The sequence below is a fragment of the Gadus chalcogrammus genome, chromosome 8 (assembly GCF_026213295.1).
Source record: "Gadus chalcogrammus isolate NIFS_2021 chromosome 8, NIFS_Gcha_1.0, whole genome shotgun sequence".
Classification (NCBI taxonomy): domain Eukaryota; kingdom Metazoa; phylum Chordata; class Actinopteri; order Gadiformes; family Gadidae; genus Gadus; species Gadus chalcogrammus.
Window position 1 is genome coordinate 10,394,855 of NC_079419.1, and position 25,720 is coordinate 10,420,574.

At 45.8% G+C, this 25,720-nt stretch overlaps 1 protein-coding gene across 1 annotated transcript in view; it reads right to left on the reverse strand.

Moving 5' to 3' along the window:
- Window positions 1-18,851: 18,851 nt before the first annotated feature.
- LOC130387257 (glutamine-rich protein 2-like) overlaps window positions 18,852-25,720 on the reverse strand; it is a 39,988-nt gene continuing 33,119 nt past the window's right edge. Inside the window, exons 3-4 of the mRNA XM_056596276.1 lie at window positions 21,214-21,291; window positions 18,852-18,992 (exon numbers count right to left, since the gene is read on the reverse strand). Of these exons, the coding sequence (XP_056452251.1) occupies window positions 18,852-18,992; window positions 21,214-21,291 (219 nt within the window). The remainder of the gene's footprint in view (window positions 18,993-21,213; window positions 21,292-25,720) is intronic.

Sequence of the window (25,720 nt, forward strand, 5' to 3'; positions counted from 1 at the left end):
CTATCGCTATAGCAACTTGTTGTTGTTGTTTATCATTTCTTCATTCTTTTACGACACTCATCTGTTCTCTGTGAACGCACTGTTGACCCAACTGATGCCTTACGTACGTGGCCTTGTCCTGCTACACGCACACACACACACGAGCACACAAACACACACGCATGCACATGCACACACACCCGCGCACACACACATGCACACTTACATGCACACACACGCAAAGATGCACACATACGCACATGCACACTTGCATGCACACAAAACACACACCCTTGCCACACGCATGCACACACACATACGCGCACACATGCACTTGCCCACACACATTCACACGTACACTTGCACACACACATGTACACATGCGCAAACATGCAAACAGACATGACCACGCACGTTTGCGCGCACACACAATCTCACACGCACACACACGCACACAAACACACACTTGTAGACGCACACACACAGGTGGGGGGCTGTATTGAATAGCTTTATTCAGGTTCAACGCTGCACCTCTGACCTGACGTCTAGGAGCAGTCTCTAGGATCAGTAGTACCAATAATAACCATAGAACCATTATTAAACACCCCAATAAATCAATGTATATCTGCTTCACCATGACTGCCATTCTTAAATTCTCCTGCATAGTTTGTCAGCGTTATCTCATAACATAAATGACATCAGTCAAATCGAATCCAATCGAAATGCTCCTTAAAAATTAAATAAAAAAACACCACGATCTGATGAGACCGAATCCCAGAGCGCTCGGAACACGAGCTGAACTTAAGTCGCGGCGTCGGACTGCCACGTAGCGGCCGCGGTATGACGACTTCCTGTGAAGAGGTACGACGGTGAGGAGAACGTTCTCATGACGCGCAGTATGGCTACTGCTAGAGTTCCGGGTTGTTAGCTGAACTGTACTTCCTGTTTGGAGATTGGGGGGGCGGGGAGAATCCCAGAGCTCAGAACCCAGGGCGCAGGGGGGGTCGGACCCATGGAGGAGGGTGCTGGTTTGAATCCCAGGGCAGAGCAGAGAGGGCGGCGTGTTGGAACAGCGGAGAACCGGAGGAACCGGCTCCTGCAAAGACATCGCCTTGGGAACCAGTTTGGTTACTGCACCCGTTGGGGGACCAGGTGGGACTAGACCAGGTGGGGTCTATACCACCTGGGTCTAGACCCGGTGGGGTCTCACCAGGTGGGGTCTGACCAGGTGGGGTCTGACCAGGTGGTCTAGACCAGGCGGTCTGGGAGGCTCTAGGTTCCTGGCTCTGGGTTCCTGGCTCTGGGTTCTTGGCTCTAGGTTCCTGGCTCTAGGTTCCTGCTCTAGGTTCCTGGCTCTAGGTTCCTGGCTCTAGTTTCCTGGCTCTAGGTTCCTGGCTCTAGGTTCCTGGCTCTGGGTTCCTGGCTCTAGGTTCCTGCTCTAGGTTCCTGGCTCTAGGTTCCTGCTCTAGGTTCCTGGCTCTAGGTTCCTGGTTCTGGGTTCCTGGCTCTAGGTTCCTGTCTCTAGGTTCCTGGCTCTAGGTTCCTGGCTCTGGGTTCCTGGCTCTAGGTTCCTGGCTCTGGGTGGTTGTGTGTACACTGAGCACAAGGGGAAAGGTGGAACCACACACACTCTTCAGTCTGTCAGTGTGTGTGTGAGGACGCGTGACACCTGTCTGTGTGTACTGCGTGTAGTACTATGTGTGTGGTACTTTATGTAGAACTTCATGTAGTACTGAGTACATAACTGCATGGAATACTACATGTAGTATTACACTTAGTACTACATGTACTACATGTAGTATTAAATGTAGTACTGTGTATATATTAATGCGTGTAGTAATACATCTCGTTTTGTGTATATTACTGCATTGAGTACTAAATGTAGTACTCCATGTAGTACTAGTATTACATGTAGTACTGTGTACATAACTGCGTGTGGTACTACATGTACTACTCAGAGTACTACATGTGTTAGTGTGTATTTTACAACGTAGTCCACCTGAGCTGTATTCTGAGCAACACTGCTCCTTGGTTAGATAAAGGACCTCAGAAGCTTATTTCCCCTTCTACACTGAGAGGTTTTCACAAGGCAGAGACGTGTACATTGTAAACTAAGAGAATTTTGTACAGGAAGATTCTATTTTAAAGGGGTTTGGGACCAAAAAATGAAAAAACAAATAAAAAAGAAAGTGGTGTGTTTTTCTAAAGAGGGGGATGGCGGGAGTTTCGTGAAATGTAAATTAGATGCACTCCATTCTCATCTTCATCTGTTTTTGGAATAACTTGGGATTTGTTGTTTTAGTCAAATTACAAAATGGTGGACAGAGCTCAAACAAAAAGAATCCAAGAGAGTGGCCCATAAAGAACTGCAAGATAAAACCGATTTGAGAACAACACCCACCACTCTGAAACTTGAATCAGACGTTTATTGTGGTATCGTATCTTGGTGGCCAAAATGTTTTCAGTTGAATTATTCACCATAAAACAACTTTCTTTGTACTCCAAGGCAACATCTTTGGCTACAAAAACTTTCTTCGATACGAACATGAAATGATAAATATGAGGTTATATTTTTATTTGTTTTATGGCTTAACAAAAGTTTTTCATTTGAAATTGTTTTGTAAAATAGTTTCTGTATGAATGTATTTTTTATTGGAAAATAGATTAAAAAAAGAACTTATTGGAAAAGATTGTGTATTGAGTGATTTACTTTCTATATTTCTGTCTTTTTATTTGAGGAGCCTTGTCTTTTTAGGCCAATTGTTCTCCCGTAGAAGTCAACAAATCTATATACATACTCATCTTTACAATGAGAATATAGCAGTCGAGTAAGGAGTTTAGTGTAAAAATATCATGATTTGGGTTCATAAAATAAAGGTTTTATCAACATGTTATCAATAAAAGCAAAGATGATCTAAACAAACCCAACACACGAGAGAAGATCATTTAAAAGTTTCAACGTATTTTCTCGGTTGATTTGAAATAGCGATTAGTTTAGAGAATGTGGCCCACTTTGGTTGACCTCTGACCCCTAAAAGAACATTTGTCTAACGTTGGAGCTCCCCGAGCGAGAGCAAGGACGTCGTCTGTTCGCTGTGATCTGAACAAGCTCTGCGCTAGCTCGCTGCCAAACCAGGACCGACACAGCCTTCTGTCAGTTTCCAAGCCTTCTGTCTGTTTCCATGGCGATGCTCAGAACACAGCCTTCCTCTTTTATCCAGACATCCTTGATCGGAAAGTAAGGACGCAACTTTGCTCTGTGCTTAAGGTACTTGTTACTGGTTTATAATACTAGTACACAGGACAAATAAACAGTAGGGGTGTAACGGTACACTGAAGTCACGGTTCGGTTGATACCTCGGTTCAGACATCATGGTTCGGTACGAGTTCGGTACAATGAGGGGAAAAGAAAAAACAAAAAATGCAGAAGGCAATTCTTTTTTATTGTGCATGTCTCAGGTTGTACCACCTAGTGTCATACAGTCTCTCCCCTGACCTATCTGCAACAGCCTGAACTGTGTAATCTAAGATGTAAACAGTAAACAATAAGTACCCCACATCACCTCCAGACTCCATCCGTGACTTTCATAAATAAGACTAACATGTCTTATTTATGAAAGTGCGCAGAATTGGCGCATTTCCACCGGAGGGTGCGGGTCGGTTCGGTGCGGATTGGTGGAGTAGTGAAGGTGCGGTTCGGCACAGCTCAGTTGTGGCTCGCGTTTCCACCGCAGACAGTACCCTTATGGTAGTGGGGGGGGGGGGGGGTGTAAACTGGATGGCGATAGCCGCGGCAGCTACATTAGCACTGTGACCTCATAGCAGCCCTAAACAGTTTAGCATGCTAATAAATCCAAGGGAAAAAAAAAAGAACACGTGCAATGAACAAAGGTCAACAATGTACGACGTTCAAGAAGGACGGCGAAGACGTCGTTCACTTTTGCCCGACATTTTCTTCAATAAACGAAGCTTTCGCCGTTGTCCTGAAATACCTCGCAGATAATGTGTTTGTTTGTTATTATGCCCCTGCCTGAAGTGGGATTCTGTCGACCAGTCAACAGACGCCGTGTGTAGCTCGTACTTGTTGGCACCCTTTCAGGCGTCTCAGTACCCCAATAGCGGAGTACAGCGAGACGAGCACGGCTCAATACGGCTAAGTCCGGGTCTCTCCCACTTTTGGCGGTGGAAACGCCATCCGTGCCGCACCTTATGCCGCGTTTCCACTGCAGGGTGCGGTACGGTTCGGTTCGCCTCAGTCCGGGAGGGAGGGGGCGGTATAGCCCAGCTCAGTTCCGAGGTTGCGTTTCCACCGTCGACAGTACCCTTTAAGGTAGGCCGGATGTCGATCGCCGCGGCAGCTACGTAAACATCGTAACCAACGTCCTCCTCCCCAAGAATGCAGAGGAACGTCTCCACCTCCTTGTTCGCCAAAGCAAGCGTTTTACGCGACATGATCATTGTAAAGATAATACCTCGAGGCTGCTGTTTGTTAGTTTTTATCCCCACGTCGCCCGGAAGTGACGGTTCTGTCGACCAATCACGGAGGGGGTGTGTAGCTCGAATTTTCCGGTACCCCTTCAGGCGTCTCGTCTCGTTTTCAGTACCCCAACGGAGGAGTACTGAAAACGAGGGCAAAACGAGTACGGCTCAGTCCGGGTCACGCCCACTTTTGGCGGTGGAAACGCAATCACCTTTGCGAACCGAACCGTACAGCACCCTGCAGTGGAAACGCGGCATTAGCGAACTGAACCGACCCGCACCCTCCGGTGGAAATGTGCCAGTTGTCCCTGAAGAACTTGCGTAATAATATTAGTTTGGCATTATATAATAATTAATCGCACACCAGTTTTATTTAATTTTATACCCTGTATTCTCCGTGTAAATCCATGCAACGAACCGTGACATCCGTACCAATTCGGTTCAATACGAATACATCTATTGTTATTTACACCCCTAATATACAGTACTACTTCACCTCCTAGTCCGAAACGTATTGATCAGCAACGATCAACATCAATAACATCTGAGGAGGAACTATCGGTCCAGCGACGTGATTGGCCCGATTTAGAGAACTGAGAACCTGAACCAAACTAATATTAGACATTGTGGGTAAAGATTCAGATCAGAAGATCTAAATATTTACCGTAGCAGCCAGACCACGTGTGAGCAGGCTGGTCAGCCAGAACAGTCCTGAAGCCTCTACATTATGAGCTCCGTTCAAACAATATGTTGTCATGTGCTGCAATGAGATGATAATAGAATAGTTATATATTATAGAGAAGATAATATATTATACATTATTCATACTAGTATGTTATAGATTATTATACACCACTATACATTATTAATTAATTAGTATAGATTCGATTATGAAGAAAGATAATATATTATTAGTTCTTAGTACACTCTACGTTATTCAAAAAAGCATAGTTATAGATTATTATATGCCACAATACGTTATTTATTAGTATAGATTATGAAGAAAGATAATATATTATTAGTTCTTAGTACACTCTACGTTATTCAAAAAAGCATAGTTATAGATTATTATATGCCACAATACGTTATTTATTAGTATCGATTATGAAGAAAGATAATATATTATTAGTTCTTAGTCCACTATACGTTATTCGTAATAGTATAGTTATAGATTATTATACGCCAAAATACGTTATTATTAGTCAAGTCAAGTTTATTTATATAGCACATTTGAAAACAACAATAGTTGACCAAAGTGTTGTAGAAAAATACAAAGAAAAACAACAAATAGCCCAAGATACACAACAACAGCAAAAACAACAACAAAGCAAAAACAAAAAAAGCTTAATTTGTGTTAAAGGCCAATGCAAAAAAGTGAGTCTTTAGTAGCGTTTCAAACTGGTCAATAGACTGGGCAGCTCTCAGACTCAGGGGAAGACTGAGGCTCTGTCACCTTTTGTCTTTAGTCTGCACCTAGGTACATCCAGCAGCACCAGCCGAGTTGACCGTAATTCTCTAACTGGAGCATGAATGCAGGGCAACTCTGACATATATTGAGGTGCCAGCCCATGTAAAGATTTAAAAGCAAACAACATAATTTTGAACTTGATTCTAAAAACCACAGGAAGCCAGTGAAGAGAGGCCGGTAATGTGGTCATATCGCCTTTTCCCAGTAAGCAGACGTGCAGCAGCATTTTGTACCAGCTGCAGGCAACTGAGCAGACATTGGTCCACACCAAAATAGAGAGAATTGCAGTAATCTAAATGGGACATAATAAACAAGTGAATGACTCTCTCAAAGTCCTTTGGAGGGAGATAAGGCTTGCCTTGACAACTGAGCTTATTTGCTTGTCAAATTTAAAATCATTTTTAAAAATAACTCTGAGGTTTCTAACAAAAGGGCGGCTGTACTATACTGTTGATTATAGATTATAAAGAAAGATTATATATTATTAGTTCTTAGTCCACTATACGTCATTCAAAATAGTATAGTTAGATTATTATACGACACAATATGTTATTAGTATAGAAAATATAGACATAAAAAAAGATAATATATTATTAGTTCTTAGTCCACTATACGTTATTCATAATAGTATAGTTAGAGATTATAATATGCCACAATACTTTATTTATTAGTATAGATTATAAAGAAAGATAACATATTTGGGAACATGCAGGTTTACTCTGACACTCCGCTCTTGTTTTATCAGCAGAGCAGAGGGCGGAGAATATTGTAGTGGTGAGTCAAAAGGTTCTGGGTTCGATCCCCAGCGTCTTTGGTTTACCTGCAGGTCATCTAGTGTGAGATGACCTCTGACCCCTACCTGCTCCTGAATGCTTCAACAACAACGGAAGAAGTCTTCTCAAAAGTAACAGAAATATATGAGATATTCGGTCGTTCACGTTCATGTAGTCATTACTAAACTCCTTATTAAATATAATAAAATGAAATCCAGTGCGAGGCTGAGGGTGATAAGACTCTAAGCCTAGAGGGGGAACACACTGATCAGTATGAGGAACCTCAGGAATCTGATCATCTATATTTAGGCCCAATCCCATTTCTACCCCTTCCTCCTTCCCCTTACCCCTCCCCCTTGTTTTGAAGGGGTAAGGGGTTGAAATGGGATTGGTCTCTAGGCCCAATCCCATTCCTACCCCTTACGCCTTCCCCTTACCCCTTCCCCCTTCCCCTTACCCCTTCAAAACAAGGGGGAGGGTTAAAGGGTATGAATGGGATTGGGCCGTAACCTAATTCATACCTCTCCTCTCTGTCTGAAACATGACTAATTAGCATTGTATGATCGTTATAGTACAGAATTCTACTGGCTGCTTTGATGCTGTTGAAGAGGACGTCAGGGCATGATATGATGTTTATGAAATATTAATACCAATATAAATCAGTGGATCTGTATACCTGACGCATTTGTTTGAAGTGAAAGGAATGGGTTGAGAGGTAAATAAACAGAATATATTTCATTTATTCGAGTGGCAAAGGTTTATAGTGATAGTTAGATAATCATCTCTATAGTTCCTAAATTAGAATATGGTTTTACATTAATAACCTCATAGTTCCTCCTACATTAGAGTATTGCATGTGGGTTAATAATCGATAGTTCCTTCATTAGAGTATGGTTTATAGATTAATAATCTCCATACATTAGAGAATGTACTGTAGGTTGATCATCTATAGTTCCTACATTAGAGTTTGGTTTATATGATAATAATCCCCATACCATTAGAGTATGTTATCTTAGGTTGATATACTTTAGTTCCTACATTAGAGTTTGGTTTATAGATTAATAATCCCCATACATTAGAGTATGGTTTATAGGTTGATCATCTATAGTTCCTACATTAGAGTTTGGTTTATAGATTAATAATCTCCATACATTAGAGAATGTTTATAGGTGATCATATATCGTCCTACATTAGAGTTTGGTTTATAGATTAATAATCTCCATACATTAGAGTATGTACTGTAGGTTGATCATCTATAGTTCCTACATTAGAGTTTGGTTTATAGATTAATAATCCCCATACATTAGAGTATGGTTTGTAGGGTTATAATCTCCACAGTTCCAACATGAGAGTATTGTTTGTAGGTGAATAATCTATAGTTCCTACCATAGAGTATGGTTTGGACATGAATAATCTCCACACATTACAGTAGGGAGGTGAATCCCCTCCCACTACACCACAGTACGGTGTGTGTTGCCTCTTCCTAGAGCAGAGAGGGTGGGTGCGTCGAGCAGAAGACGGGATGGCTCAGCCAGACAGTGATGAAGAGGTGGTCTGGGGGTCTGGTGAGGGGAGGCGTAGCGGCAGACAGCGGCTGGAATTGGAGTCTGATAGATGGGCATTCCTCGGTGCTCCCCCCGGGTCCTCCAGCCCACTCCTCCTGTCCGTGATGAACAAGCTCATTACTAACACTGGCTGATAAAATGGAGGCCATTATCTCTCTGTTGCACTCTGAACTCTGTGGGAAGAGACTCTCTCTCTCTCCTCTCTCTCTATCATTCCTCTCCTGCACTCACTCCCTCTGCTTACTCCCCCCCCCCTCTGCTCTCTCTCTCTCTACCCCTTTGTCTCTCTCTCTCCCTCCCCCTGTCACTCTCTCTCCCTCCGCCCTTTCTCTCTCTCCCCCTCATCCCTCTGTCTCTCTCTCTTTCCCCCCATCGCTCTCTCTCCCCTACGTCTAGACACTGACTTGAAGAAGGTCTTCAGACCTCAGTCTTCTAGAAACAGTTTTAAAGAGCCCAGCTCATATATTAGACGACTACAGCTAGACACTGAATGACTATAAAAAACGTTTAAAACATCTTGGGACGCCATCGCTGACATTCTGTCTCACGTTTGAATCTCTGAGACGGACGCTGGGGTTCAGTCTTTGGGATGAGGTCTTCAGCCGATCAGAACATCAGACTCATCGTCATCACAGGACAAATGAGTCAATGACGTGTCTAGCGTCGTCCAAACAAATCGGAACATTTCTATTCAGAGAAACCAAAGAAGGGAATATTCCATAAGACAGACATCAGACAGCTGTTTGACAGATGTTCACCGAAACATTCAGACACTTTCCTCCTCAAAACAAAAGTATTTGAGTACAGCATCTATCTTCTCATCTCGTTTTAGACGTTCTTGTTTTTTTAAACTGAGCTGCGCCACCGACGGCGTGTCTGAGCGTCTGGTTTTATATTCATAATACCGGCTGCGGAATATGACCTCAAATATGATCTATCTGAAGGAGAACAAGTGAGTCTTCAGGTTCCAACGTCGCCCAGTCAGACCGGATTATAAATAATGTTTCAATGAGCGGAGAACCACACAGTCATCTCTGAGAGCATCACGGAGCTGGTCTAAGAGGAACCGTTCCTCAGCTCTGACTGAATCTTAATGCTCCTGTGTTCCGTCTTAGATCTCGCGTTGAGAGTTTATAATAAATATGTATTTCGTTTGACACCTGGATTCATACTTTTTAAACAAAGAACCGTCTGGAGAGAAGGAGCTGGACACAAACACAGAGAAAAGATCGCTTATGTTTACACATAAACACACTCTCACACACACACACACAATCACACACACCACACACAAAGACACACAAACACTGAGAAACACACATACCTCCACACACACAGACACACTCCCACACACCTCTTCCCTCAAGGCTGTTTGTGAATGCACCTGTCGCCATGACAACAAGACTCTCTCTGGTTCCTCCTGGTCTGGACGCACACACAAACACACACAAAGACGCACACACACACACACACACACAGACATACACACATAGACATACACGCTCGCACACACAGACACACACTCATTCGCACACACACAGATGCACACGCACACGGACACACACAGATGCACACGCACACACACACACACAGGCACACACACACACACACACACAGATGCACAGGCACACACACAGACACACACACACACACACACACACACACACACACACAATAAACCTCCTGGCCCAAACACAAATATAAAAAACAAAGGCACAGAGGAACACACACAGACTCAGATATAAACTAAACATGATTACAAAAACACTGCAGTACATTCATTATACTCACTATTCATTATATCACATTCTACCACAGTACATTATACTATATCACATACTACCACAGTACATTATACTATATCACATACTACCACAATACATTATACTAAATCACATACTACCACAGTACATTATACTAAATCACATACTACCACAGTACATTATACTATATCACATACTACCACAGTACATTATACTATATCACGTTCTACCACAGTACATTATAATATATCACATACTACCACAGTACATTATACTATATCACATACTACCACAGTACATTATAATATATCACATACTACCACAGTACATTATACTATATCACATACTACCACAGTACATTATACTATATCACATACTACCATATTACATTATACTATATCACGTTCTACCACAGTACATTATACTATATCACATACTACCACATTACATTATACTATATCACGTTCTACCACAGTACATTATACTATATCAAATACTACCACAGTACATTATACTATATCACATTGTACTACAGTACATTATACTATATCACATACTACCACATTACATTATACTATATCACGTTCTACCACAGTACATTATACTATAGCACATTATACTACAGTACATTATACTATATCACATTGTACTACAGTACATTATACTATAGCACATTATACAGCACATTATACTATATCAAATTGTACTACAGTACATTATACTATAGCACATTATACTACAGTACATTCTACTATAGCACATTATACTACAGTACAGTACATTATACTACTGTATGTTACACATTAGTGTGTGTGGGAGAGCGGGAGAGGAAAATAGATGTTGGAAAAAGAAATGAGAGAGAGAGCGAGAGAGCAAGAGAGAGCAAGAGAGCGACAAAGAGAGATTGCGAGCGAGAGAGAGAGCAAGAGAGCGACAAAGAGAGATTGCGAGCGAGAGAGAGAGAGAGAGAGAGAGAGAGAGAGAGAGAGAGAGAGAGAGAGAGAGAGAGAGAGAGCGAGCGACAGAGACACTGCCATCGATCAAAGCCACACTCCAACACACACATACTACCTACATAGTATACATACATTTCCTCACATACGAGAGCTGTCCCCTTAAGGCAAACCCATCACACTGGGGCCCCGTCCCCTTCCGGGGGCCCTGTCCCCCAGCGAGGGGGACGGGGCCCCAGTGTGATGGAGGGCGGGCCCCTCCGCCCTGGGGGACACCCCCCCCCCCCCCTGCGGTGGTGATGCCCCGACTGCTCTTTAATTACTCTGCAGAAGAACAGGTCCTGGTCCCTTACAAGCCAGGCACTCACACAGCTGGGGTAAGAGGTTCTATTCCCTGTCATTATGAGCAAGGCACTCACACACCACCCTGTCTGTCTGCTTGTCTGTCTGCGTGTCTGTCAGCTCAGTGTGATGACTCAGTGTTGGTTAACTTCAACCTCGGTCAGTAAGAGAAGGAACCGGAGCGCTGACTCCACCGGACCGGGTTCTGCTTTTCTGTTCTGCTTCTGCAGCAGCCGGAGGAAGTGATGAGGCGGCAGCCTTGAGCCTGGAGCCTGGAGATTGTAGCCTGTCCGCCTGCCTGTCTGTCTGTCTCTCTGCAGAGCCCTGGGACCCTGCGGACAGCCCGCAAAGCCAACATGGCCGCCCACCGCCTCCAACATGGCCGCCGGGTCCGCGTTGTTCTTCTCATCTTCAGCTTCGAGAGAAACCTCAGGAGAGGAGTGTGTGTGTGTGTGTGATTCTGTGTGTGTGTGTCATCCATTGTATGAGTGTTTGTATGTTGATTCCCTGCCTCACAGATAAGCTCTCTCTCTCTCTCTCTCTCTCTCTCTCTCTCTCTCTCTCTCTCTCTCTCTCTCTCTCTCTCTCTCTCTCTCTCTCTCTCTCTCTCTCTCTCTCTCTCTCTCTCTCTCTCTCTCTCTCTCTCTCTCTCTCTCTCTCTCTCTCTCTCTCTCTCTCTCAGTTTTGGGGGAGTTGAGGGGGTTTGAAACGGAATCACAAAACAACTGTCGGCTAATTGGCAAGAAGAGTGAACCGGGGTGAGGAGGGGGGAGGAAGCGAGGGGGGAGAGAGAAATCTACAGAGTGACTCCACAAGGGAATGTAGAAAGTGGTGCAAACGCACTCTCTCTCTCTCACACACACACACACACACACACACACACACACACACACACACACACACACACACACACACACACACACACACACACACACACACACACACACACAGCGGAAGGCTTCAAGCTACTCTCAACCTTTAGCAGAACCATCCAAATAAATCCAAACTGCTTTCCAGCCTCCATTGTTCCATTTTTCATTTTATTTTTCATTGTTTTGGTGGAAACACAAAGTTTTCCTGTTTTTAAAAAGTTTAAAGTCATCGTCAATCCACAACCCACATGACAAATCACACGTATACAAACATACACACACGTATACACACAGACACACAGGTATACACACATACACGTATACGCACACATACACACATACAAAAGTATACACACATACACACGTATACACACTCATCCACACAAATACACATACACACATATACCCTTATACACACATGTACACACTCATCCACACATTTACACTTGTACAAACATATACACACTCATCCACATGTATACACATTTACACATACCAACATACACATACACACGCATCCACACATATACTAACTCATTCACACCTATACACACATTTACACACATACAAACATATATACACATATCTATCTTTGGAATTACATTTTTACTAAATAACTCTTTATTTGATCGGAAATTTACTTTTCCATGTGAACATATCTTACTCATTTATTTATTTTAATATTTGTATTCATGTATCATTCATTTCCTGGAATCGTTCATTTCCTGGAATATCCTGGAGGTGAATTGTGAATCAACAAGAGCTGGTTAATTATCTGAGAGCCCTCGGATGAAACTGTGAGGAACATCATATACGTGCTTCACTTTCAGAAAGGTCCTTTCTTTAGCTCACAGTTGAGGGACAGTTAAAAGTTAACACTGATTACCAGCTGAACTGCCTAAGTTAACAGACAGCATTTAATAGGTTCATACTGTTATATCGGTTTCCAGATTTTAACAATTTATTTTGGCATTTTACTAATCCGAGCCATTTAATATTATAACAATGTTTCTTTTTGTGCGTTCGTTCACTACTTTTTTAAGCTCCTACTTATTCAGACCAATCTCCCTAAACTCACACCGATCTGTTTTTGAGTTTTATTTTCTCTTTGCTCTATTTGAGTCTCTTGGCGGCCATGTGCTCAGGCTCGGTAGAGACACCGGCGTTTGATCATCCAACGTAAGAGTCAGCCTCTGAACGCTGAGTGGAGATTATTCTCTGTTTATGTTCGTTTAGCGGTGGACTAGCCACCGGTGCGTAGGTAGGTTGTTTCTAGCGCTCTGTTATGGCAACAGCATTTCACACGAGGGTGTCTTGTGTTACAAAGTGGTTCTCAATAGCAACACCGACGCAGTAGCACTGCTAGCTAGCAACACAGAGGCTAGGGGGTCATCCCTATGTTCCCCAGGTCCTATGTTCCCCGGGTGCAAAGGGTTAGGGTCAGGTATAGGGTTATGGTTAGGGTTAGGGTGAGGGTTAACCTTAAACCTAACCCTAACCCTAACCAATCGGAGGAGAACCATTCTAACCAATCAAAGGCGAATCAGAGCCAAAAAAAGGCGGAACTTCTCCCTACCATCCTACAAAAAAATGATTTGTTCCCCGGTCACGTACAAAGCGGGGAACATAGGACCCGGGGAACATAGGACCCGGGGAACATAGGTACGCTCCTGAGGCTAGCTAGCAACACAGAGGCTAGCTAGCAAACAAAAACATGTGAGATAAGAACTTCAGGAAAGAGACAGAAAATAAACTCACAAAATCAAGAGAATAAAGTGTCTGTGGTTTATGTATTTATTTGTATATTATTTTCGTCATTTCAATTGCGACTACTTATAGGGTGTTGAGGTGTTGCTGGCTGCGTTGTCTAGACAGAGACAACACAGCGATATCAACATGAGTAGTTCTAGCTGGAGATGGGCATGTGTTCATTCTATTGAAGTCTATGCAATACTATTGTAGAGCATACTATTGTTGTTTTTATAATTGCCATTTCACTATTTTCCTCAAATTCATGCGCTGAATAGTGACCTGGTTGTGCGTGTGTGTGTGCGTGTGTCTGTTGGGTTATCTGGATTATATAGGATGTAGCAAGCAAGTGATAACCAGTGATAACCAGATAAGACCGTGAATTCCGCCAGCTGCTGACCATCATGGGAGAGAAGGTGATGGAGGCGCATTAAACGAAGACGGGGAGAGATGATGCGATATACGAAAAAGACGCAGAGGAACTTTCCTTACAAGAAGCCGCGACCAAACCGGCTAGGCAGTGTAGAAAGGAAGACGTATGTTGGGAGGCGGCACTGAAGTGGGAATTTAAACCTTTGTGTACCGCATGAGGCGCTTTTCTTTCGTTTCAACATGAATATTGGTGGGGACACGTCCCCTGGTCCCCACCCAAATCTACCCCCTTGCTTGTGGTAAGAATGTATAAGCCCTATAGGCCTATATATAATCTAAAGATTAATAAATGATATAATGGCCTTTCATACAAAATATAAATAAAATATATATTGTCCTTACATATACCATATAAAATATAAATAAATGACATATCGACCTTACATCTTCACTATAAATAAATGACTCCATTCCCCAAGTGCCGTGACCTTTGACCCGCCATGTGAGGGTTAGGGCTAGGTCTGCCGGCGGGGCGCTGGCATTTGGTTTTGCTGTTGGGCCGCAGGCACCTGAGAACGAGCAACACACCTCAGGGAGTCCTCTCTGTTAAGGGGGGGGCAGGGTGTGTGTGTGTGTGTGTGTGTGTGTGTGTGTGTGTGTGTGTGTGTGTGTGTGTGTGTGTGTGTGTGTGTGTGTGTGTGTGTTTGAGTGGAAGTGTGAGTGTTTTTGCATGTGCTCTGAGAGTGATGATTTCATGGGTTCTCGGAACAATGACGTCATAGTTTCTGATAGCAATGAGGTCGTGGGTTCTCAGAGCGATGAGACCGTGGTTACCGCGCAGACGCAGTGGTTCCGTTGAGCTCAGCGTATAGTTAAGCTGCTGTTGATCCTGGCTGTCACCTGTTGTTGACAGGTCAGATAAGACAGATCACCTAACAATGTTATTGGTGCAAGCTTACAAAATAAAACCACACTGGTGGTGGCGGATACATTCAATGAAGATTTATTTGATGTATATTAATTATTATATTAATTCTGTATCATTCTGTTGGCCGTCTGTGGGACAGTAAATTATGACATTTCCCAGGGTCGTTTTATGCCCACAACACACACAACAACACACATAAACCATCATGCAAACATATGCACACACACACACAAGACACAGAAGCAAGCAAAGATACATACTGCATAAAGAAACATACACACACACACACACACACACACATACAGACTGTGTCACAGACACACAAACACACATACTGTCACACACACTTTTCCACACAAACGGAGACACATTGTAAAACACACACACACACAGACAAACAGTCACACTCACACGCTAAGACTCACACACAAACACACACTCACACTGTGTCATTCCATATACACACACACACACACACACACACACTATCACACAAACACATAATTTCACACAAACACAGAGACACCCTGTCACACACACACTACATCTGACCCCCTCACATCGACACATGTCAGACACATACACCACTAACTTGTTTTTTTTAGGGTTGAATAGATAGCTGGTTAAATGGTTAGTTGACTAGTGAGCTGGTTAACGCTGCTAGTGGATGAAAGCAACTGGTTACTGCTGTAACCAGCGGTAACCGGCGGAAACCAACGGTAGCCGCCAGTAACCAGAGAGACTAATTTGACCGTTCCATCCCAAAACACAAGGAAATAAAAAGCAATACTTTTGCAGCAGAAAGAGTGTGTGGGTTTGGGTTTTTGCGTGTGTGTGTGTGTGTGTGCATGCATGTGTGTGCGTATGTGCGTGTGCGTGCTTGTATGTGCGTGTGTGCGTGCATGCGTGCGTGCGCGTGCCTGCGTGTCAGAGTGTGCATGAGCTCCAGCAGCTCGTGGTCGTGTGTAAACACAACAGGGTTTTTATTGCCCTGTTCCTACCGGCTAATCCGAGGCCGGGTTGTTGACACTGAACTAAAGGTGCATGTGAGCGCGCACGTGATGAGCGTTCTCCGCTCCGCCCCGGACTGACAGCGGCGGGTTTGAAACCAATCAGACGTGTTCTGATTGGCTCCCGGGCACTGCTGTGTTTACCAATCAGGGGATGAGAGGAACGAGGTGTGGGGATCGGCTTTAAGCTGCAAAACATTCAAGACACCACAGGGCTGTCAGAGGAACAGGACGACACACACAGGCACACACACAGGAACACTCACACAGACAGGCAAACACACACACACAGACACAGACAGGCGCACACACACAGACACACACACAGGCACACACACACTCCTTTCTGTTCCTCTGCGTTTGTTCGTAGATGACAAGTTTTGTGTGTCAAAAGACAGGTAAGAAAGAGTGTGTGTGTGTGTGTGTGTGTGTGTGTGTGTGTGTGTGTGTGTGTGTGTGTGTGTGTGTGTGTGTGTGTGTGTGTGTGTGTGTGTGTGTGTGTGTGTGTGTGTGTGTGTGTGTGTGTGTGTGTGCGTGTGTGTGTGTGTGTGTGTGGGGGTATGTGCCTGTGTGTGTATGTGCGTGTGTGTGGATTGTGTGTGTGTGTGTGTGTGTCTGTGTTTGTGCCTGTGTGTGTATGTATGTGTTTGTGTGTGAGTGATAGAGTGAGTGTTTATGTTCCTCAGCACGTTGTCCGTTGAAGCATGAAGTTGCTACAATAAATCTGAATGAGCGGATGATTCCCTTCTGAAACTTTCCCCCTTGATTATTCCCATCTGGAACATTTTCAGCCAAACATCCTCAAGTGAAAAATTCCAATTTGAAACATTCCCATCTGAAATATAGAATTATTGTAATCTGCAATTCAAATGAGCATTTTGTTAATGAGTTAGCGGAGTGCAAAGGTGTTGCTGCTAAGAGTTAACGACTCAAACAGAATGTTATTTTAATCCCTGTTTTTATTCATAATGAGCATCATAGAAGCAAGGTATTAAAGCTGTCTACCAAACACACGTACACAGACAGAAGTGCACAAACACACACACACACACAGCGCTTGCCAAATCCACACAAGCACATACACCCCCTCACACACAACACACCCACCAAGGTGCCTGCCAAACATTGCAACTATGCACACACCCAAAACACACTCATAAACATAGGGGCAACCACATCCACACACACACGCACACGCACACACACACACACACACACACACACACACACTAAACACAGACATAAAAACATCATAGGGGCACACACATACACACATACACACAAACACACACACATACACACACACTAAATAAATATGCAAAAGCAACTCTTTCTGGGTGCAGTTTAATTGACAATATCTGTCACCCATCCTAATTATGGAGAAAACTCAGTTGTCTTAGCAACAGACTAACCAAAGGAGTCAAATATGAGCATCATTGGGGTTGTCATGGTGTTTGTCGAGGCGGAGTTCATTCATCGCTGGATGCGGGAGGGACGGTCAAGGTCAAATAATAAGTGTGTTTTAGGAAATACAACCTCCAATCTTAAGACTACACCCTCCACTCACAAAGACTACAACCTCCAGTCTAAAGACTACCACCTCCACTCTTATCTTACAACCTCCACTCTAAAGACTACAACCTCCACTCACAAATACTACAACCTCCCATCTAAAGACTACAACCTCCCATCTAAAGACTACAACCTCCACTGTAAAGACTAAAACCTCTCTTCTAAAGACTACAACCTTCTTTGTCCGATACCAGGTGTTACAGAGTACAGCCAGCTGTTCGCAAAGACTTTTGCTAACAGCTCAAAGGTTCTGGGGTTAAACCCTACCAGGGAATGTTAGGCTACTTAGCATCTTAGGCTACTTAGCCTCTGAGGCTACATCTTAAGGAGAGGGTACTTAGACTAAAGCAGGTTAGCATATTGAATCACATTCAAGTACTTAGCCATCAGGGTATTGAGCATGGAGGTAGGTGGGTACCTAGAATGTTTGCCTTAGCACGTTCAGGTGTGCTCCTGGCGTCCGGGTTGATTACGGGTCCCCTGATCGGGTTTATGACTCCTGAATGCGTTGAGGGTTTAGAGGAGCCCGGGGACCGTCTGAGGTGCGGTGACCTTCCCTAGCCCATAAATGCTTTAGAGGTATCAGCATAGGAAACAAGGTCAAAGTTCATCCCCTACGGAGCACTCTCTAACAGTAGCTCTGCATGAGAGCAGCTAGCTTAGGGCGCTGCCAATATTTTCATTTTTATTCAGGGCGTTGAGCAGATGCCGTTATCCAAAGCGACTTACAACAAGTACATTTTTCGGAAGAAAGAGAAACAACAATATATCGCTGTCGGTACCGTAAGGATGTTCATAGAACCATGTATCAAGCACTAACAATCACTAGGTTAACCCATTTCCCGTATACTACAAAGATAGCTAGGATAAGATGCTACACAATGCTAAGTACTAAAGATAGCTAGGATAAGCTGCTACGCGATGCTAAGTACTACTGTTAAGTGCCAGAACGTACAACATACAATGAGTGTGCAAGAGGGGTGTGGGCTGTGGGAGGAGGGGGGGGGGGGGGTCCTCATGACCCGTTCAGGCCCTGAGATGAAGGTCCCCCTCAAAGCCATGCCCTCGCTGAGCCATGCCCTCCTGGAGCCACGCCCTCCTGGAGCCACGCCCTCTTGGAGCCATGCCCTCTCTGAGCACTGTGCTGCTGGTCTGCAGTACACGACGCTGTGAACCAAACAGGGAATTATGGGATGGATTCCACACCATCCGGAGGAGTCTGACGTCCAACAGAGCCTCAAGGAGAGGCTGTTCTTGTGTGTGTGTGTGTGTGTGTGTGTGTGTGTGTGTGTGTGTGTGTGTGTGTGTGTGTGTGTGTGTGTGTGTGTGTGTGTGTGTGTGTGTGTGTGTGTGTGTGTGTGTGCATGTGTGTGTGTGAGCTATGTGTGTATGTGTGTGTGTGTCAGTGCCATTCCATTATGTTTGAAGGTGAAAAAGCAAAACAATGAAACAAGATATGAATTTTTGACCAACTGTTGTTGTTATTGTAGCTTTATAAATGTCCTTGTGCATTCACTCCCCCTCCCTCTCCCCCCCCTCTCTCTCCACCTCTCTCCCCTCTCTCTCCCTCTCTTGTACGTGAACGTGTAAGTGTGTGTATGTGTGCTTAAAAATTTCTAAAGATGTGAGTATTCCCAAGTTTGCGTGCTTGCTGGCTAGCATGTGTGTGTGTGTGTGTGTGTGTGTGTGTGTGTGTGTGTGTGTGTGTGTGTGTGTGTGTGTGTGTGTGTGTGTGTGTGTGTGTGTGTGTGTGTGTGTGTGTGTGTGTGTGTGTGTGTGTGTGTGTGTGTGTGTGTGTGCAGGCTGTGTACATAATGATGTCATGCTGAGCCGGTCAGGTGCTTCTCCAGCAAACAGCTTGAAGCAGACCTCCACCCTGAAGGTGGAGTTAAACTACGACTGTCTGGTGTCCAGCTTACACACACACACACACACACACACACACACACACACACACACACACACACACACACACACACACACACACACACACACACACACACACACACACACACACACACGCCATGGGTCCTGTGTGTGTGTGTGTGTGTGTGTAACTATGACCACATAGCTACAACCTCCACTGACAAAGACTACAACCTTTCTACGTCACCGGTGTCGGTACGTCACTCGCGTAGCGAAACCCTGGGTCTCTACGTACACACAGGATGTTGCCGTTGGTTACGCTACACACTACACACTTCAAGGGTGGCCACTCAGAGTGCTTAACATTACTGCTTTCAACATTCACCCATTCCTTCACACATTCACGGCGGAGTCGACCCCTCAGGGCGACAGCCAGCTCGTCAGGAGCAGTCAGGGTGAGGCGTCTTGCTCAGGGACACCTCGACACTCGCTAGGAGGAGCTGGGGATCGAACTAGCATCCTCCTGGTTACCAGCCAACCCGCTCTACCTCCTGAGCCACATGCCGCCCTCATCATCAACACGTTTATGTTTTAAAATAGCTCGTCAAAGTGTCCCACCATCATACATGACGATATTGAAAACAACTTTCTGAAGCAATGCATTATTTATTCGTAGAAGGACATCTGCCATGACAGGCAGCCAATCAAGACGCAGAGAGGAAGGACCTCCCTTACGGTGAGCTTCGCGGCTAAGCTACACCAGGCTAAGCACAAATAAGCTATGCTAAGATACGCTAAGCTAGTCACTGAATCTGGACCGTCGCCATCGGCAGAGGATCCTTGTTTGGAGAAAACAAGGGCCACCATTTGAGGGAAGCAGTGTAAAGATGGATTTGAAGACGTAATTGGATTGGCAGAACATCAATGGAGGACGATGGGCCTCCGAATCTGTGACAGAATTAGCTTAATTAGCGAAACGACAAGTGCCACCAAAGAACAAAGTTCGCCTTGGAAATTAATATCTTGGGGAGTCCTATTTCCATAATAGCGTCTCAACATAATGATTCAAATCCTTTTATTATCCGACAGTTGGCTCCGCGATACCACGTCTATCTCCACAGCGATTAAGACTCTCTCTAAGAGACGATACTCACACTAAAGGACGCTGTGGGGAAGACGAGGTGAGGAAGACGAAGATGAGAAAAACGAGGTGAGGAAGACGAGGGGAGGAAGAAGAAGGGAGGAAGATGGAGATTAACCAAGCTTTGAACCACAGAACTTTGAAACACATACATACCTACAGACCAGTGTAGTCCATGTATGGTATATTCTGGTCCACATCGTGGACCAGAATGTGGACCAGAGTGTTAGACTCCCTGTAGCCTGGTCACATGGTCTCCTGAGGGCCCAGGGTGGCCCCTGAGCACCTAGGGCCAGACTTGTTGGGGCTGCTCGTGCTCCAGGTCCCAGGACTACACCCTTGTCTTTATTTTGTGTTTGACCAAAACCCCCCTCCACCTACACCCACACCCCCCCAGTCCACCTCCAGCTCACCCTCGCTGTGGCATAACCAGCGGCCTCCTGCTGTCTGATTGGACGCCTGGGGCGGGAGACAGGGGGGGGAGGGGACTCCAGATCCCCTCTCTGACGTGAGCATCCATCTCTTATCTCCCTCTGCTGCTCGCTCATGAAGGAACGCCGGGTAATGGCGCCGTAAATCAGGCCGCGGTTCGCCCCGGGTCCCGAGGCGTTCCGGCAGAAGCAACACGCCCCCCCCCCAGACGGAGCCTCCCCCCCGCGCTGAACGCCCCCCCAAAACGGAGCCCCCCCACGGGACAGCCGGCGCCCGTAAAACACTGGAGAGGTATTTGATTTGGCGGCGGCGGCGGCGAGGTTATGTTGAACATTCTTGAGCTAATGGCTCGTGGAGGAGAGATGGAGCGCTAGCGGCTAGCGTTTAGCGGATAGCGTTTAGCGGCTAGCGTTTAGCGCTGGGACTGCTGCCTGTGAGTTATGCCGCGGCGCGGTGTTAGCGTACGATAGCGGCCGCGCGGGGGAAGTGGTGGGGGGGTCACAGGGCCCTGCGGACCGCGGCAGCGGCCCAGGAGGTACAAACACAGGTGAGGGGAGGGGGGCGGGGGCGCAGTGTCTCCTTAGAGGGGCGTGAACACCTGGTCTGAAACACTGAGGGACACGGGCCCCCAACCCCTCCTTTAGAGACGGGCAGAGGCGTCATTAGCGCCCTGAAGAGAAGCTCAACTGGTTTCAAGGTGTTCTTTTACGAGCGAGCACGTCGGTGTGTGTGTTTCGCTAGCCGCTCGTGGGATCAGCTCACCTGAGAGCGACAGGAGGACTCTGAACACATCCTCCTCATCCTCAATCCTGGACAGCCTTCATCCAGAGATGTGTGTACATGTGTGTGTGAGAATAAATCTCACACTATTACCTCTCAGCATGCACACACATGCGTCACAGCAAATACACACACACACACTACACACACTCACACTCACAAGGCATATACAAAACAAAAACACACTAATGAAAAATATCTCAAACATCTAAGAGCTTGTACACCTCAGTCTCCTAGAGCTAGTCTCCTACATCTAGTGTCTCCTAGAGCTAGTGTCTCCTACAGCTAGTGTCTCCTACATCTAGTGTCTCCTAGAGCTAGTGTCTCCTACAGCCAGTGTCTCCTACAGCTAGTGTCTCCTACATCTAGTGTCCTACAGCTAGTGTCTCCTACAGCTAGTGTCTCCTACATCTAGTGTCCTACAGCTAGTGTCTCCTACAGCTAGTGTCTCCTAAAGCTAGTGTCCTACAGCTAGTGTCTCCTAGAGCTAGTGTCTCCTACAGCTAGTGTTCCACAGCTAGTGTCTCGGACAGCTAGTGTCTCCTAGAGCTAGTGTCATCTACAGCTAGTGTCTCCTAGAGCTAGTGTCTCCTAGAGCTAGTGTCACCTAGAGCTAGTGTCTCCTATAGCTAGTGTCTCCTAGAGCTAGTGTCTCCTATAGCTAGTGTCTCCTAGAGCTAGTATCTCCTATAGCTAGTGTCTCCTAGCTAGTCAGACCGGTTCCCTGCGTCGCGGCGACCGTTAAAACAACATGTCTCTGCTCATCAGGAATGACAAAGTGGTGTGTGTCTGAGTCTGTATAAGTGTGTGTGCGCGCGTTTGTGTGTGTGTGTATGTGTCTGAGTCTGTATGTGTATGTGCTGTGCATGTGTGTGATTGTGTGTATATATGTGTGTGTGTGTGTGTGTGTGTGTGTGTGTGTGTGTGTGTGTGTGTGTGTGTGTGTGTGTGTGTGTGTGTGTGTGTGTGTGTGTGTGTGTGTGTGTGTGTGTGTATGAGGTAGTAAGTGGGTCATGTGTGGTCATGATGAGGTCATCAGGACCTCTACAGTAACCCTCTCAGACAGCCCCTCATTCATTCATAATGCGGACCGCCAAGCAAGAGGGTAAAGAGGGGGGGCATCAAACATGCAGACCCATGACATCATCTTTACATATACATACACACTGTATTTACATGTTATGTGTATATGTGTGTGTGTGTGTGTGTGTGTGTCTGTCTGTCTATTTCTGTGTGTCTTTATGTTTCTATGTGTGTGTGTGTGTGTGTGCGTGTGTGTGTGTGTGTGCGTGTGTATGTGTGTGAATGTGTGTGGGTGTATATATGTGTTTTTTTGTGTTTGTGTGTGTGTTTGTGTGTCTATTTCTGTGTGTGTGTTTGTGTGTGTATGTGTGTGTGTGCGTGTATACGTGTGCGTTCTTGTGTGTTTGTGTGTGTCTGTGTGTCTATGTCTGTGTGTGTGCGTGTGTGTGTGAGTGTGTATATGTGTGTGTATACGTGTGTCTGTATGTGCGTTGGTGTGTGTGTCTATGTCTATGTGTGTCTATGCATGGTTGTAGGTATGTAAGTACTGCATGTCCATCAGAAGGCAGCAGTGAACTGTAGTCCTCCTCCTGATCCGACCTGCAGTTCAGACTGAGGAAGAGGAACCTTTAGCTCAAAGAGATCCGACTTTATACAGTGTTCACACACACTGCAGTGACTGGACTGTCCCACGTTACTGACCTTACTCACTCCTTACCGGCTGCTTACCGCCTGCTTTCTGTCTGCGTAGTGGAGATGGGTCTGAGACTTCCTGGATGTCTGAGCCGTACAGAGGAACAGGTCCGACCATTAATCACTGCGTGGAGACGCTGATGTGAGCTAAACGCCACCTAGAGGCCGCCTCCCAACCTGAGGCCGGCGCGAGGCCGCCTCCCACGGCCCGGGTCCAACCCACACACCCCCCCCCCCACACACACACACACACACCCACCCACCCCCCAACGCCGCTCAGGTGACAAACAACCGGCCAATCACACTGCCTCGAACCCCAATCCATCACGGCCGCGACAAGCGCTGTCGACCGGAAGACATCAGCACTTTTATCCCCGTGTCTCCCCCTTTCCCTCCCCCATCCCCCCTCCCCCTCGTATCGCCTCGTCAGCTGAGGAATAAACGCTGGAGATAAAAAGTGTTGACTGGCACCGAGGGATCGCTGATACAAGAGCTCCGCCCCCCCCCCCCTCCCCCCCTCCCCCCGGCCCGGACATTACACCGCGACGAGGCTGTCTCCGCCTCTCTCCCCCCATCGCCTATATGATGCTTATTACATAGCGTAAGCGTCTTCTGCTTCAGTTGGTTAGTGTGCCGGAGCGCTACACTACTGGGAATTAGCTCTGGAGCACTAGGCTACTGTGGGCTAGCTCTAGAGCTACTGCATGTAGCTCTGGAGCGCTATGATACAGGGAGCTAGCTCTAGAGCGGAGCACTATGCTATAGGAACTAGCTCTAGAGGGGAGCGCTAAGCTACTGTGAGCTAGCTCTAGAGCAGTGTGCTATGCAACTGTGAGCTTGCTGTGGAGGGGAACGCTATGCTACTGAGAGCTAGCTGTGGAGGAGAGCGCTATGCTACTGAGAGCTAGCTCTAGAGGGGAGAGTGCTACTCGATTATGAGCTAGCTCTGGCTCTACTGAAAGCTAGCTCTGGACGCTACTGTGAGCTAACTCTGGAGAGTTACGCTACTGTGAGCTAGCTCTGGAAGGTACTGTGAGCTAGCTGTGGACGCTACTGTGCGCTTGCTCTGGACGCTACTGTGAGCTAGCTCTAGAGACCTATGCTACTGTGAGCTAGCTCTGGACGCTACTGTGAGCTAGCTCTGGAGAGCTATGCCACTGTGAGCTAGCTCTGGAGAGCTATGCTACTGTGAGCTAGCTCTGGACGCTATCTGTCTGTAACCAGCGGTAACAGCCTATGATGAGAAAGAAATTAGACCACTTTATCCCAAACACAAGGATAGAACTTGCAGCACTTTTGCAGCAGAAAGAGTGTGTAGACGTGTGTGTGTGTGTGTGTGTGTGTGTGTGTGTGTGTGTGTGTGTGTGTGTGTGTGTGTGTGTGTGTGTGTGTGTGTGTGTGTGTGTGTGTGTGTGTGTGTGTGTGTGTGTGTGTGTGTGTGTGTGTGAGTATGCATGCGTCTAAAGATTATGTGTGCGTAACAAAGTGCTGAGAGTTGAATGAACGAGCAGTCATTGCTTTATCCCTGAAGAGGGGTGGGGTGAGGGATGACCATTGCCATGGTTACCACTGTGGTGCTGATGCAGAGTTATACTGATTTCGATATAGATAGATAGATGTATACATAGTTAGATATAGATATGTACAGTTGATTATGAGACAGAGAAAGAGGGAGAGGGAGGGAGGGAGGGAGGGAGGGAGGGAGGGAGGGAGGAAGAGAGAGGGTGACACACAGACACACACATTGGTAGACACCATTACTCAGTGCTCCTAGTGACCTGAACCCACAGTGACTCACACAGCGGAGATTCACATTCCAATCACATGTGTCAGCAGTGTCTGTTTGTGTGTGTTTGAGTCTGTGTGTGTGTTTGAGTCTGTGTGTTAGTGTCTATCTGTTTGAGTCTGTGTGTTAGTGTCTATCTATGTGAGTCTGTGAGTCTGTCTGTGAGTCTGTCTG